At 40.2% G+C, this 13,822-nt stretch overlaps 2 protein-coding genes across 2 annotated transcripts; both read left to right on the top strand.

The window, feature by feature from the left end:
- Positions 1-367: 367 nt before the first annotated feature.
- On the top strand, positions 368-1,705 carry LOC114161773 (uncharacterized). Its single transcript, XM_028045345.1, has 2 exons — positions 368-772; positions 887-1,705. Exons 1-2 carry the CDS (start codon positions 676-678, stop codon positions 1,609-1,611), a joined length of 822 nt encoding a protein of 273 aa, XP_027901146.1. The 5' UTR covers positions 368-675; the 3' UTR covers positions 1,612-1,705.
- A 5,433-nt stretch (positions 1,706-7,138) lies between these two features.
- Positions 7,139-10,107, top strand: sst1.1 (somatostatin 1, tandem duplicate 1). The gene is made up of 2 exons (XM_028045366.1): positions 7,139-7,361; positions 9,730-10,107. The coding sequence occupies exons 1-2, from the start codon at positions 7,215-7,217 to the stop codon at positions 9,940-9,942; spliced, it is 360 nt and encodes a 119-aa protein (XP_027901167.1). The 5' UTR covers positions 7,139-7,214; the 3' UTR covers positions 9,943-10,107.
- Positions 10,108-13,822: the final 3,715 nt, after the last annotated feature.

Consider the following 13,822-nt stretch of genomic DNA (forward strand, 5'->3'; position numbering starts at 1 on the left):
AAATATGAAGATCAAAAATAGTGAGTGTAACGTTTTTCTGAATGCTCAGCTTAAGCAGGCAACAAGGCTCCTTAGTTAGCTCCTTAGTTTTGTGCATAAATCATATTTTATGTACATTATGTTGCTATGATTGTGTATGTATGTGATTGTGTGTTTGGTGATGGTCAGAGTGAATGTCAGTGCAGAATGGCAGTACCGCTTCTATCAAACTGACCCAAGCTGGGCTGTGGCTCCAAACCACCAAGAATGAGAAATGAATAAAAAAGATATATGTTAAGTGTCTTAGAGTGTCGAGAAAAGAACTGTACAAAAATGATTTTATTTGACATTTTAAACAATGTTCTCTTGTTTAAATTTTTTAAGATCTGCAGTTTTGTTTCTGTTGAATCGTCTTTTCTTCAGTGTGTTACAGGTCCCTAATGCTTTTAAATGGTAAGTACATTATTTAAAAAATTAACTATAGGTAAGTGTGAAAAAGGTATGTATTGTATGTGTTCTGGTTCAAGTTCATATTGGTGGTTTCTGAAAGTACCGTTTGAAGCAGCATCATTATGCTTTTCTGTGGTGCTTTTTTGAGGTGTCTTGTTTAGCCATGTTCAGAGCAATAAAACATTTTTCTTTTGCAGGTACCTCTCTGTCATTGGATTTGTCATCAACATTAACACGTTACTGCTGATGATTCCTGAACTGCTCCAAGTGCAGCGGTATGTCCTCACATACAGGTTCAGCCAAGATCACTTGGAGCTCCTGTTTAATTCCATCAGAGCGTCAGGTACTGTTGATGTCCTTTCAGTTAGAATAACTTCATAAAATATACTTCATGAATGTGTTCATATGTTATGTCGTATGATTAACACATGTATTGTATCCCTGTATTCCATTCAAGGTGGCTGGAATAACAACCCATCAGCATGCCAGTTCCAGGCCATCTTCCGCCGGCTGATGGTTCGGTGTGGGGTTACACCCAGTGAGACTGGCAATGTGGCAGCACAAGACAACACCGTGTCCCTGTCTGCTGTTGAAATGTCCTCTCCTGAATCTAATGAAGAGCATCCCTGTCCTTTTGCTAGGATTTCAGCCATTCTGGATGACCACAGCTATCTTCCGACCAAGTTTGGTGGTCTGGTAGAAAATGCCTTGGTTTACATATCTGGATTTGTTGTGAGGCAGATTCTGCGTAAACTAACCTGTGACCCATGTCGAGTCAGTTTGATTCAAGATGCCACACCGTCTTCATTTGATGAGAATTACCATCTTCTGACTTTGAAAAATAATGGCGGGTTAGTGATTCCCTCACAAGGCGTAGTGAAGGTGGTGAGAGCTGCAGAGAGGGTGATTCGTGGTGCTTCACCAAACCATCCTCCTAAGCTGTCCGCCGTCACATACATAGTCCGTGAAGACATTGGAACAGAAGATGTTTTCCAGCTTGGGGAACACACTCAGGAGACACAATTTGGCATTGACAATCACCATTCTGACTTGCTGTCATTGGTTGTGTCTGTGTTTCTGAAGATAAGGATGCACCACATTGCAAAAGTCACATGTCTTGGTTTGCAGAAAGGCAACACCAGAAAAAAGCTCTGCAAAACTGTCCTATTTCAAGGCTATTAGATTGTGTAAAAATGTAATGAATATGTAAATACTGTCACAACAGATAAGTATGCATGTGTGTATGTGTGTATATATGAGATTATAGGAATATATACATAATGTGTGTGAATAAATTGCATCTTTGGTTGTATCTTGCAAAACATGTCATACTTTAAAACATTGTATTCCACCAAAATTATTTAAATATGCTAAACTATACGTTCCTATACATGCAATTTTAATAGCTGTATGCCTAAAATTTAATTATGTGACAATGTGATTACTGTTCAGCGTGTTATGATCTATTAAATGCGCTGATCCTTTATTGTGCCTGCCAAATATATAAGGCTGAGTGGAGTGGTATACCGCTCCAAGATGGCCGCCCTAAATCTCGTCAGCTCCAATAGGCGAGAGCGGCCCATGAGGCGTCTATCCATATATTATGTCTATGGCGGGACGGGCGTGAAGCTCGACGTGTCCTCTGCGGTTATCTTCCCCACACGGCTGCAGGCAGATCCAGGACGTTGCTAGGAAACCAGAGATGTCACCATGGTTACCAGGTGAAAGGACGGTTTTTTTCTCCCGTTGGAGTTTAAAGTTCCTGCAGCTCTAAGGGATGTTGGGGGGCATATGTGAAAGAAAATGGAGTCCACAAAAAACATGAAAGTTCCCAGAATTCACTGATGTTGGCGAGAAGGAAAAGCTGTTGTGTTTCGGCGGTACGCTCACTTCCGCTAATCCGCTAATGCGCCACTAGCAGAGCTAATTTTTAATTTGGCACTCTTGTGTTTTTGTAAACTTTGAAAATGTTTAGCACACTTAGCTTACCCTAAATATTTTTTTTCTGTATTAATTTTAAAGCTCTGAGCTAAAAATGAGCTTTGCTAATAATAGGGGATCTAAGTTTTAGCTTAACATTTTAGCTAACTTTGAAAACATTTACCTCAGTTAGCTTCCTCTCAATAGGTTCACTGGAGAAATTATAAAACACTAAGCTAAAAATGAACTCTGCTAATTTTTAGCTTTGCAAATTTGCTTTGATTAAATTTAGCTCACCTAGCTTCCACTCAATAGATTTTATAGGATAAATTATAAAGTGCTAAGCTAAAAATGAGCTCCTCTAGTAATAGCAAAGCTAATTTTTACTTTAGTGCTTTTGCTAAATTTAAAAGTACTTAGTGCAATTAGCCTCTACACAAGTTTATTTTTAGTTTACTTGGATGTTTTGGAAGTTTTCAGTTGAATAAAATCTGACATCTGTGTTGAAGTTTTAGTTATCAACTATTAGATATTCTTCGAGTAGTTTGGTATTTATATTAGTGCTCTTATTTTGACATTTGCTTTGTAGCACTCCTTTTCTTCATGTTCTCTCAAGTATTTTACAAAACCCTTTTTGTATTTTATAAAATACTCATAGTAACAAAAAAATTAAAAATAAAACTCAGCAACTATAAAACTGAAACTGTGAGTCAAATGTCTTACAAAGAATCACAAACTGTTGGAATCAGGTTTCAGCTCTAATGTTTATAACTTCAGAGTTAGCATAGCTACATTTTCAGCTAACAGTGCCAACATTTACAAAAATGTTTCTCTTGTCCATAAAAACTAAATCTTGGCGCAGCCGATGAATACATCTTATGGTAAAATCAGGATCCAGCAGAATCTTTGACGTTAAGATTTATTTTTTCTGATTCAGAAAAAGCTTTAAAATCTGAACATTTGCCTGATTTGCCCCAAACCTTTTGGGGGAAGATCTGAGGAAGCAGCAGGATGGATGTACGCTGTGATGGATTCTTCAGTTTGTTGTTTCCAGACAGAAGCTGATGGATGGTTTAAACACAGCTCACAGCTCACAGCGCAGTAAAACAAACAGCAGAGGTTTGATTAGTGTTTGCTGTAGCAGCAGGAACAGGAACATTACTGAAGCTCCCACAGATTTACCACATTAAAGAAGATTACAGCCTCCACTGCGGGATGAGTTCAGGGCAGGCTGGGAAAAAAGAAACACGCAGAGATTTTCAAGTAAAGCCAACAACTTCAGGCAGAAGAAGCCTTCCAGGTCCAGAAGACTCACCGGGCCGACTCACCGGGCCGACTCACCGGGCCGAGCCCCGCTGCAGAAACACGTCACGATGTTTCAGCTTTGGTTTCATAAGGAAAGAGGAACGGCTGTTAGGAGGTCATGAGGAATAACTGAGGTCAGAAGAGCATCATGGGACGGTGGGACGGACCGGAACCGAGGAGAAGGAGTTCAAGGTTCTGGTCCAACAGATATGCATTTCATCTGTGTTCTGATGTCACCTCCCGTTTTAATGACCTTGTTCATCCAGCACCTAACATGCCGGTCTCTGTAGAGGAGAGGTCAGAGGTCACACAGGTTCGTTTCCACATAAAAAACAAACCAATAAAATTCTAACCAAACACAAAATCACTTTTCAGTCAAAACTGGTTGTGACAAAAAGAGTCTGAGAACAAAACGTTGTGATCTTCATGGGCTCTCTAATGTTTTTAACCAAAGAGGTCAGTTGTTATGCAGATGACGCCTGAATCTACAATTATGACCTGATAATCTTAACTCATGCTACATAACTCACGTCATGTTTGATAATAATGAATAGTTTCTACTTATGGACATGTTAATGGTTCGTCATTCATTCCCACCAGCCCAGTTTGACTTCGGGTTCAGTTGGTGAGATGTGAATGCTAATCGAACTCCGGTCCGCCGACAAACCTCAGTCTGGGTTCGGTTGAAGTGAACTCTGGTTCACTTTGAATGCAAATGGACCAAGTGGAGCAGAGACCTCTCCAAAAGCAGGAAGAGGACTACAGCACAGGGCATTCTGGGTAAATAAAAGCAAACCAAACATGCTAGCCTGGTGCTAGCAGCAGAAATGGCTCCTGGTCTTCAGCCAAAGACTAAAGAGAAATCCTCCAACACTAAAATCTGTCGCCTCCATCTTGTTTCCATCTGGTGAAGAAGGAAGTTGCTCTCAGTGTCTTCAGAGGTTTTTGTGTCGTTTCCTTCAGTGATTCTTGGTGCAGCGCCCCCACAGGCCAGGAGGGGAACAGGTTGGTTTGACTCAGAACCACAGCAGCTGGAAGTGGAGCAGATGATGAAGTTCTGGTTCCAGTAGAACTGGGTCGACCGGACCATCAGGAGGAGAAAACACCGTTAGATGTTTTTTCAGGAATAATGAGACAAATTAACACCTGGAACTTCAAGTGGATTTTAAGAGAAACCATGAAGCTAATTAGATGAAATGAGTTGTTGTTACAGACAGGAAGTAAAGGCTCAGCGATGTTCCAGGTTCTTCCTTCATCTGTCCTACAAACACGAGCAGCTCAGGCAGGAGCTCAGATATTTGTGTGGAGGAGGATTTAATCAGGAGAAACAATCAGTGTCTGCAGCATTTAATAAGCGTTCAGCGGAGAGTTTGTGCATCAGCGAGTTAATGACAAACCTGCAGGCATCGGGACCATTACAGGCCGGCGTGGCCAGCGGCTCGCTGTGATGGACCCAACTGGGAACCAGGAGGAAGAGGAGGAACTAATGACTAAAAGCAGATTCTACGCTTCACCGAATGCATGACATTTATCACTGGCTCCTCAAACCGTTGAAGCCTCAAAATGGGCGAAAATTTGATCATCTCTGCAGGAAGAGTCAAAAATCCTCCTTAATGCTGCATGAGTTCAGTTTGACTGGTTTGGTACCGACGGCTTCAGACGGCCCAGTTACAGAAAACCGAGTTTAAACTCAGCTCTGATTTATTCACTCAACTAAAAACCATCAGGACTCTAAAATCTGCATTAAATGAGGTGCCACTTGCTCTCAGATCTGCCACACTATTCAGATTCTCTAAACTCCCTGGTGCTCCAGATGTTTCTGGACTTTCCAGAAGCTCTAAGACACTTATGATAAAAAACATCTGGAGGTCGTGACCGTTTGAGAATCCAGTCGCTCGGTTTTGCTCCTGATGCTTCAGCTGAAAACATTCTGGATGTTCTGGTTCTAGATTCTCCAGGCGCCTCAGATTCTTCGGAGGACATTAGTTGTGTTTCCATCAAAGTTGCATTAAAAAGGTTGAATGAACAACAAAGTTCAAAATAACTTCCTCATCTTCTGAAAAAAGTTTTACTCTCGTTTGAGGTGGTTTTTGGTTTTTCTGAAAAAGATTCGATGCGTTAAGAGGAAATGGAAATGCTGAATAAGTTCTGACGTGGTGAACGCTCCCATCCACCGGTGGCTCTGAGCCTTACCAGAGGCACCAAACAGGGGAATCTCAAAGTCTCAGTTTGTCTGAGATGTTTGCTCTGTGCTAGTTAGCGACTTCCTCTACTTCCTGTTTACCACAGCCATCTGATGACATCAGGCTTCCGGCGCCTGGTTGAGTCTCTCTAAGCTGGCAGATGGGAACACAAATGATTTGTGTTTTTTGTTGGGGGTTTTTTTTGCGACATTTCAAAAATCTGCATGACAGTTAGATGGAAACATCTGAAGCTCCAGAAACAATAAATATTCTGGACCTTAAGACTCTGAGTGGTCCTCTGGACCGTCTAGATGCTCGAGGAGATCTGAATGTTCTGGACTTTTCGGAAGAAGCTCTAAACAATCGGAAGCTTTTTTATGTTGAAGAAAACTTCTAAACATCTGGAAACTCCAGACGAGCCACAGAGGCTGCGACGCTCTGCTTCCTCCAGATGTTCCAGGTTCTTCAGATTTTTGGGATTTTAAGAATTTCACTGGTCATCATTCCCACCAGCTCTGTCCAATCCGCTTTAACCCAACTCCAGTCCGTTGTTTAGAAAGTCCTGTCTGGTTGGTGAGGTGTGACCTCTGACCTCTGACCTCTGGTCCTCCAAACCTCGGTCTGGGTTCGGTTGAAGTGACCTCTGATTTGGTTGAATGTGAACACCAAGCGGATCGGAGACCGCTCCAAAAGCAGGAAGTGGACTACAGCGCAGGGCATTCTGGGTAAATACAGCCAAAGCTAACGTGCTAGCCTAGTGCTAGCAGGAGAAATGGCTCCTGGTCTTTAGCCAAAGACTAAAGAGAAATCCTCCAACCGCTAAAATGTGACGCCTCCATCTTGTAACCTTAACCCTTGTTAAAATGACTCAAGTAAAAATAAAAAGTAAAATTAATCCTAAAAGTTTTTTTATTTTCTAAAGATTTACTGAAGTAAATGTAACTAGTTACTAGTTACCCTTCAAATAAAGTGGTACAGAATATTCTAACGGACCAAATACAAACTAAACTGATAGAGTCAGGAAAACGCCTGAACTCTGAACTCTGAACTCTGACCCCCGGATCGCCTCTGAGCGTCCTGCTGCGGGTCCGCGGGCCTCAGGTTGACAAACCCACGGAGCGATGAGCAGGAAACCAGAAGAAGAAGATTTTAAAAACGGATCATTTCACTAAAAAGATGGAAACATCATCATCATCATCATCATCATCATCATCATCATCATCATCATCATCATCATCATCATCAGTCACCCCCTCCGTCCATCGGGTGACGCCAGCAGGGCTATAAGAGCCGCTCTGTGCCGGGACAGAGGCAGAAGAGCCGCCGCGCCGCAGACAGTCAGTCAGACAGACAGTCAGACAGACAGACACACAGAGGATGAAGATGTTGTCCTCCCTCAGCCTGCGCTGCCTCCTCCTGCTCCTCCTCTCCCTCAGCGCCTCCATCAGCTGCTCCTCCGCCGCACAGAGAGACTCCAAACTCCGCCTGCTGCTGCACCGGACCCCGCTGCTCAGCTCCAAACAGGTCGGTACCGATCAGAACCGATCAGAACCGCGCTTTAAACTGGACCAAAGTTCTGTTTAAAGTTACAGAGAAATCTGAAATGATCCCGGATCATAAAAGTAAAGTCGGTGTTTTAATATTTGTAATTTTGCGCAACAAAAGATTTTAATTATCGGAAAAGTTTATTTCTCTGAAGTCAACAAATTAAGACAAAAACTCCGCAGTTTGTAGTTTCATTAATTTAATCTTTACGGTGTTAATTAATAATTATCATTAAAGGTAAACGTTTGATTTACAGTTGCTAATAGAGAATAAATATTCTGGATTTTACATCTGAGTTATTATATTTTACATTTTATTAATTTAAAAATATGATCTGAACTTTAGAATCCCTTTTAGAAACATTTTTATTTAACTTGTGACTAAACTGATTTTCAGAAATCCCATTTGCTGGTGAAAATTATGATTATTAATATTATTAAATATAATATTCTCATTGCATTTCCTTCTGTTTAACTTTATTTTACCACAAACTTACTCTGGAATATTTTAATTTATTCTCCTTATTTGCTGAAGAATAATTATCCTGTCAGTTTATTTCAATATTTCAACACGGCTTCAGTGAAATATGAAGAAGTTCAGAGTTCAGTTTCTTTAGTTTCATCCAAAACTTTTAAAATACAGTAAAAAAAAAAAAAAACAGTTTTTTTAATCAGTTAATGTTTTCAACAGAATCAAACAAAAATAATTTTTTTGTTGTAATTTCTAAATGTGTTTTTAATATATAATAATTTACAAATATCATCTTTTCAAACATTTAAACTTTTTTTTACATTTGTGTTTTGAAATGAGTTTTATTTCTCTGGCAGATTGTAAATGTTGCAGAAGCCTGGTTCCAAACTGGAACCGAAAATATGAAACAAACTGAAATGAAGGTTTTAAATGAAGGTTTTAAATGAAGGTTTTAAATGAACCTTTTAAATGAACCTTTTAAATGAACCTTTTAAATGAACCTTTTAAATGAAGGTTTTAAATGAAGGTTTTAAATGAAGGTTTTAAATGAAGGTTTTAAATGAAGGTTTTAAATGAACCTTTTAAATGAACCTTTTAAATGAACCTTTTAAATGAACCTTTTAAATGAAGGTTTTAAATGAAGGTTTTAAATGAAGGTTTTAAATGAAGGTTTTAAATGAAGGTTTTAAATGAACCTTTTAAATGAACCTTTTAAATGAAGGTTTTAAATGAAGGTTTTAAATGAAGGTTTTAAATGAAGGTTTTAAATGAAGGTTTTAAATGAAGGTTTTAAATGAAGGTTTTAAATGAAGGTTTTAAATGAAGGTTTTAAATGAAGGTTTTAAATGAAGGTTTTTATTTGAATTGTAATGACTGAATGAGTTAAAGCTGCTGGTTTCTGGCTGATCGACGTTTCGGCTCAGAATCTCCAACTGAACTAAAAATCCTCTGAAACGAATAAATCAGAAACAGTTCAGTCTTAAAAATCTCCATCTGAGGAAAACAAATTTTATTTACTATTTGACTATTTTACTATTTAATGTTATTTATTTTGAACTGGTTTTATCCCAGAATGAACCAGTTTAATGAAGCTGATGTGGTTTATGTTTATTATCTGCAGCTTCAGAACAAAAACTGAATCTAATCTGTTTTCCTGTGAAGATCCAGAAGAACCTCAGGTTAAAAGATGAACTCTGACCTCTGTGTGATCAGTTCACATCCAGCTCTCCTTGTTATTGAAGCATTTTTAGCTCCAGATCTGGAAACTTTCAGGATTTTTCCTGAAGCGCAAACGTCTCGTTGTTTCATTACAGTCTGGCTTTTAAACTGAAGACGTGACGTTAATGAATTATTATTATTATTATTATTATTATAATACCAATGTCCTCAGTGATGGACATTGCTAACTGAAAGGCTAGCTGTGCTAACACCACAGTGCTAATCATAAACCTTAGTTCAGCTAACGCTAAAGCGCTAAGTTCAGTTCAAATCATATCGGACGTTGAAAGACTGTAACCCCCAGGAGGACAGGAAATGGAACTTCAAAATAAAAGCTGAAAAACAATCGTCTAACTGAAGAATTTTTAACCAGAACTTCACGCAGGTTTGCTGAACTTCCAGGTAAAAAACGCTTTAGATGTAGGGGAAGCTAAGTGCGTTAAGTGCTAACCGAAAAAATTAGCTTGGCTATTAGCAAATTAGCGGAAATGTTTCCCTTTGATCCCAATGGGTCCAAAAGTCAGAACTTTAACATTTATGTGTTAAAGCTGTATGGTTCAGCGAAAGAGCAGGCGCCCCCTGGTGGCAGCAGGACGTTTTCTGATTCCTTCCTGTGAGTTGGAGGAACCTGCAGGTGACCGTGTCCTCTGTCCCTCAGGACGCGTCTCGCTCCTCGCTGGCGGAGCTGCTCCTCTCCGACCTCCTGCAGATGGAGAACGAGGCTCTGGAGGAGGACGGGTTCCCTGAAGGCGAGCCGGAGGACATCCGCGTGGACCTGGAGCGCGCCGCCAGCAGCGGGCCGCTGCTGGCCCCCCAGGAGAAGAAGGCGGGCTGCAAGAACTTCTTCTGGAAGACCTTCACGTCCTGCTGAGCCTTCCTCCTCCTCCTCCTCCTCCTCCTCCTCCTCCTGTACAGAAACTGATCCCTGGTCAGTTTGGGTGAAATGTTCTGACCTTTCTGAGCTGATTCTTTCTGAATGTAAACACCATGAAGCTATTTTTAATTGTTGGTTTGAATAAAATCTGTTTGAGAAAACCTCCTGTGTCTGCTGAGGAAGACGAGGGGCGGGCTCGGCCTTCATCGGGGGTCTCCATGGCAACGAGGAGCTGATGACAGATCAGATCTGAGCTCCTCAGTTTCCGAACAGGAACCATTCAGTTCACTTCACTTTATTTAGTTATTTATTTATTACTAAAATCACCTCCAGGCAATTTTTAAAAGTAATAAATTGAATTCAAACATTTAAACAATCTGGCCAAATTAACTTTACTTTTCTGATCTCTTCCTCTTTCATCTCCATGGCTCCATTGGTCCAGATTGATTTAATGAACTGTTTGGATTCAATTATACTGGCTTCATATAATCTTCCAGATATTGTGGTTCACATGCTGAGAGGGTTTCAAGTAAAACATTAAAAGAACCTTTCAGTGGGTTGATTGAAAAAGTTCTGGTTTTATTAGAAGATTGTTTCATTTATAATATGATAAAATGTCTTATTATATGTGAAATAACAGAACTGGACCTATTTTTCCTAACATCTTGCTAAAAAGCTGCTTGTTAGTTTTGTCTTATTTCAAGCGTACTGAGATGTTTGCACTAAAAATATTACCAATCTTACTTGGTAAGATATTTTATTTTTGCAGTGTTATCAGTAAAGTCACATCTTCCACATTTATCAGCAAGTTAATTTGCAAATTAGCTAAACATTTAGCTATGAATTAGCGTTATAGCTAAATGATTAGCTAGCTCAGATCTAAATATTTAGTTTGGAGCTACATTTTTAGCTCCTTGCTAAATATTTAACAACAAACTAAATACTTACTATGAAACTGTTACATTTATTACATAATTAAAAGGACAAATATGACTTTAAAAAATGAACCCCCAGTTTTATCTCTAATGACTAAAAAACCCAAATTACTGCTGTTAATCTACAAACGGCCCATAAATGAAGCTCAGTTTTTTCTTGCTGCTCTCGTCTCCGTTTATCCAACATCATATTGAAGCTTTTCACTCACAGCTTTTCCTCTTGTTAGTGTTTTTAATGAAATATGCTTCAGGGAGAGACGATGGAAACAGAATTGATTTAAAGTTTCACTTTAATAAAACATTCGCAGCATTAAAATCCTGGTTCTGCTTCTTCTCCCACGTTTGGAGGAGAAAGAATCAGTTCTTCACACATTTTACGTCCTTTGGATTCATTATGTGGCAGGAAAAATCAGTATTTAATTACTCATCAAGTTTCTCTAAATAAAGAATATTGAAGTTTATAATTATTAAGTTGAAATGTGCAAGAAAACAATCTAGAATAATGCAGATAATCACATTTATTTATAAAAAACCCACTTTATTTAGTCATGTTTGTATCAGAAAATAAGAACAGACGATCAGAACATGAACACAAAAGTCCAATAAGAAATATAAATATTATTTATTATTCCTCAGTGAGAAAATTTAGCAGCAAAGTGACGAGCAAAAAACACACATAGGTTCAGAAAATACTGAAAAAAGCTGAAGTAAGAATAACAACGTTACAAACTGCAACATGAAAGTCTGTGAGGTCGTCATGACGCTCGTCTTTTCTCTGCTGGTTCCCCTCAACACACCGTCAGGATGCTAAGCTAGTTAGCATAGCCGCCACTTACAGTTTATCTGCAAAGGTCTGATGTGTCCCCACCATTAGCACACTGAGAAGCGTACACCAGGGTGATTGACAGCGCTAAGCCCCTCCTCCAGTAGCAGGACCTTTTCACAGGCTAACCGTCAGGACTTTATTCTCATAATATTAAGACATTTTTTGTCATTTCACTTTATTCTCGCAATATTCTGAGTTTATTTTTGTATTATGATTTTTTTTACAACTATTCTTTTTATATTATGACTTTTTCTCATACAACTTAATTCTAATTATATTGACTTTATTCACATAATATTCTCATATTATTATGACTTTCTTTTGTGTATTATTGCGAGTTTATTTTTGTGGTTTTCTTAGCCTGGTCTTATTACTGCGTCCTAATTATGGATGTAAAAAGCCAGTTTTGGTTTGAGATGCTTGTTGTTGAACGAATGTCACAAATTAAAACGTTTCAGTAAATTGCAGCCGGTTCTGAGGTTCTGCAGCTCCGTCGGTCCAGAGCTTAACTCTGAGCTGAAGTCGTCCTGCGGCGCCGCCGGCGCGCTGCAGGTGTCTTCACACGCCGAGCGTTTCTCCGCTAACAGGAAGCTGCAGCTGCAGAGGCACAAAGAGCCCAGCAGCCAATCAGATGGCTGCGTTTCAAACGCTCTAATAAACGCTGATGAGCTTTAATTACAGCTGAAAGCTTTACTGGAACACACACACTTCAGCTCAAAGTGTGTGTGTGTGTGTGTGTGTGTGTGTGTGTGTGTGTGTGTGTGTGTGTGTGGGTGTGTGTGGGTGTGTGTGTGTGTGTGTGTGTGTGTGTGGGTGTGTGTGGGTGTGTGTGTGTGTGTGTGTGTGGGGGTGTGTGTGGGTGTGGGGGTGTGTGTGTGTGTGTGTGTGTGGGTGTGGGTGTGTGTGTGTGTGTGTGTGTGTGTGTGTGTGTGGGTGTGTGTGTGTGTGTGTGTGTGTGTGGGTGTGTGTGGGTGTGGGGGTGTGTGTGTGTGTGTGTGTGTGTGTGTGTGTGTGTGGGTGTGTGTGTGTGTGTGTGTGGGTGTGTGTGTGTGTGTGTGTGAATACATGCTGATGCCGTTTCTCACCTTAAAAAGTCGATTCATTGGAAACAAAAAGACGACTAATCAGCAGCAAGAGGAAGCATCTCACTCACACACACACACACACACAGCATGACAACGTCATTCCATCTTAAAGGGGTCAAAGGTCAAGTTGCCATCAGTCAGCCCTGACTAGTGGGACAGCAGCAGAAACAAAGCTGGTTGCCACGGTTACGTTATCGGGTGTCGGCAGATTTGGATCCGAGTTTAACCCTGGTGCATTGTGGGTAAAGCGCCGTGCCCTCGGGTCGGTCTGCAGGCCAGTGATACGGAAAGAGGGCGGAGCCACAGTTTGACCCGAGAGGCGGTTCTGTTATCGCTGGAAGGTTCTACTTCCTGAAGGAACAAACTGGGAGACTTAAAGTTTGAATCTGATAGAGTGTGGCTCCTCCCCCTCAGAGTTTAGCCCCGCCCCTCAGAGTTTAGCTCCGCCCCCTCCGAGTTTAGCTCCGCCCCTCATAGTTTAGCTCCGCCCCCTGGGTTTGTTTCCTTTGCTTTACTGGTTCAGATCCACAATCAACAAATAAAACAAAACATTTATTTCCGACCCGGAGAATAAACAGAGAATGATGAAAATAAAGATCTAAATAAATTCAGTCCAGTAATATTTTCATTGAAATCGTACTGGTACCGTCAAACAGTCGTTGTGGACGGTGATGCAGTCGCAGCTGTAGCAGTCAGTTACAACAAATCCAAAGAGGCCTCTGACTGAAGACCGTCATGCCGAGCTAACAGCAACCTGTCCTGGATGACTCCATCAGCTCTGCTGTTCCACCTCCTTTGCTTTTGCTTCTCCTCTTTAAATCTCTGTCTGGCCGTGTTGGTTAGAAAGATGTTGGAGTAGGGGATATGTGACGTTTTGTTTTTGCTTTTCACTGTTAGCAGAGAAAAACAAAACAAAAAATTTACTAATGTAAGAGCAGAACCACTTCAACATGTTTTTATCAAGTAAGAGTAAAATAATGAAACTTTTATTTCATGAAAATAAAAGTTTTAATGAAACTTTTATTAAAATG

This window comes from Xiphophorus couchianus, chromosome 18 (genome assembly GCF_001444195.1).
Source record: "Xiphophorus couchianus chromosome 18, X_couchianus-1.0, whole genome shotgun sequence".
NCBI classification, from domain to species: Eukaryota; Metazoa; Chordata; class Actinopteri; order Cyprinodontiformes; family Poeciliidae; genus Xiphophorus; species Xiphophorus couchianus.

Excerpts from the sequence above, each read along its gene's own strand:
- LOC114161773 (XM_028045345.1), top strand. The coding sequence starts at position 676 with ATGATTCCTGAACTGCTCCAAGTGCAGCGGTATGTCCTCACATACAGG. Across the intron at positions 773-886 it reads TAATTCCATCAGAGCGTCAG|GTGGCTGGAATAACAACCCA; the intron begins GTACTGTTGATG and ends ATTCCATTCAAG.
- sst1.1 (XM_028045366.1), top strand. The coding sequence starts at position 7,215 with ATGAAGATGTTGTCCTCCCTCAGCCTGCGCTGCCTCCTCCTGCTCCTC. Across the intron at positions 7,362-9,729 it reads CGCTGCTCAGCTCCAAACAG|GACGCGTCTCGCTCCTCGCT; the intron begins GTCGGTACCGAT and ends TCTGTCCCTCAG.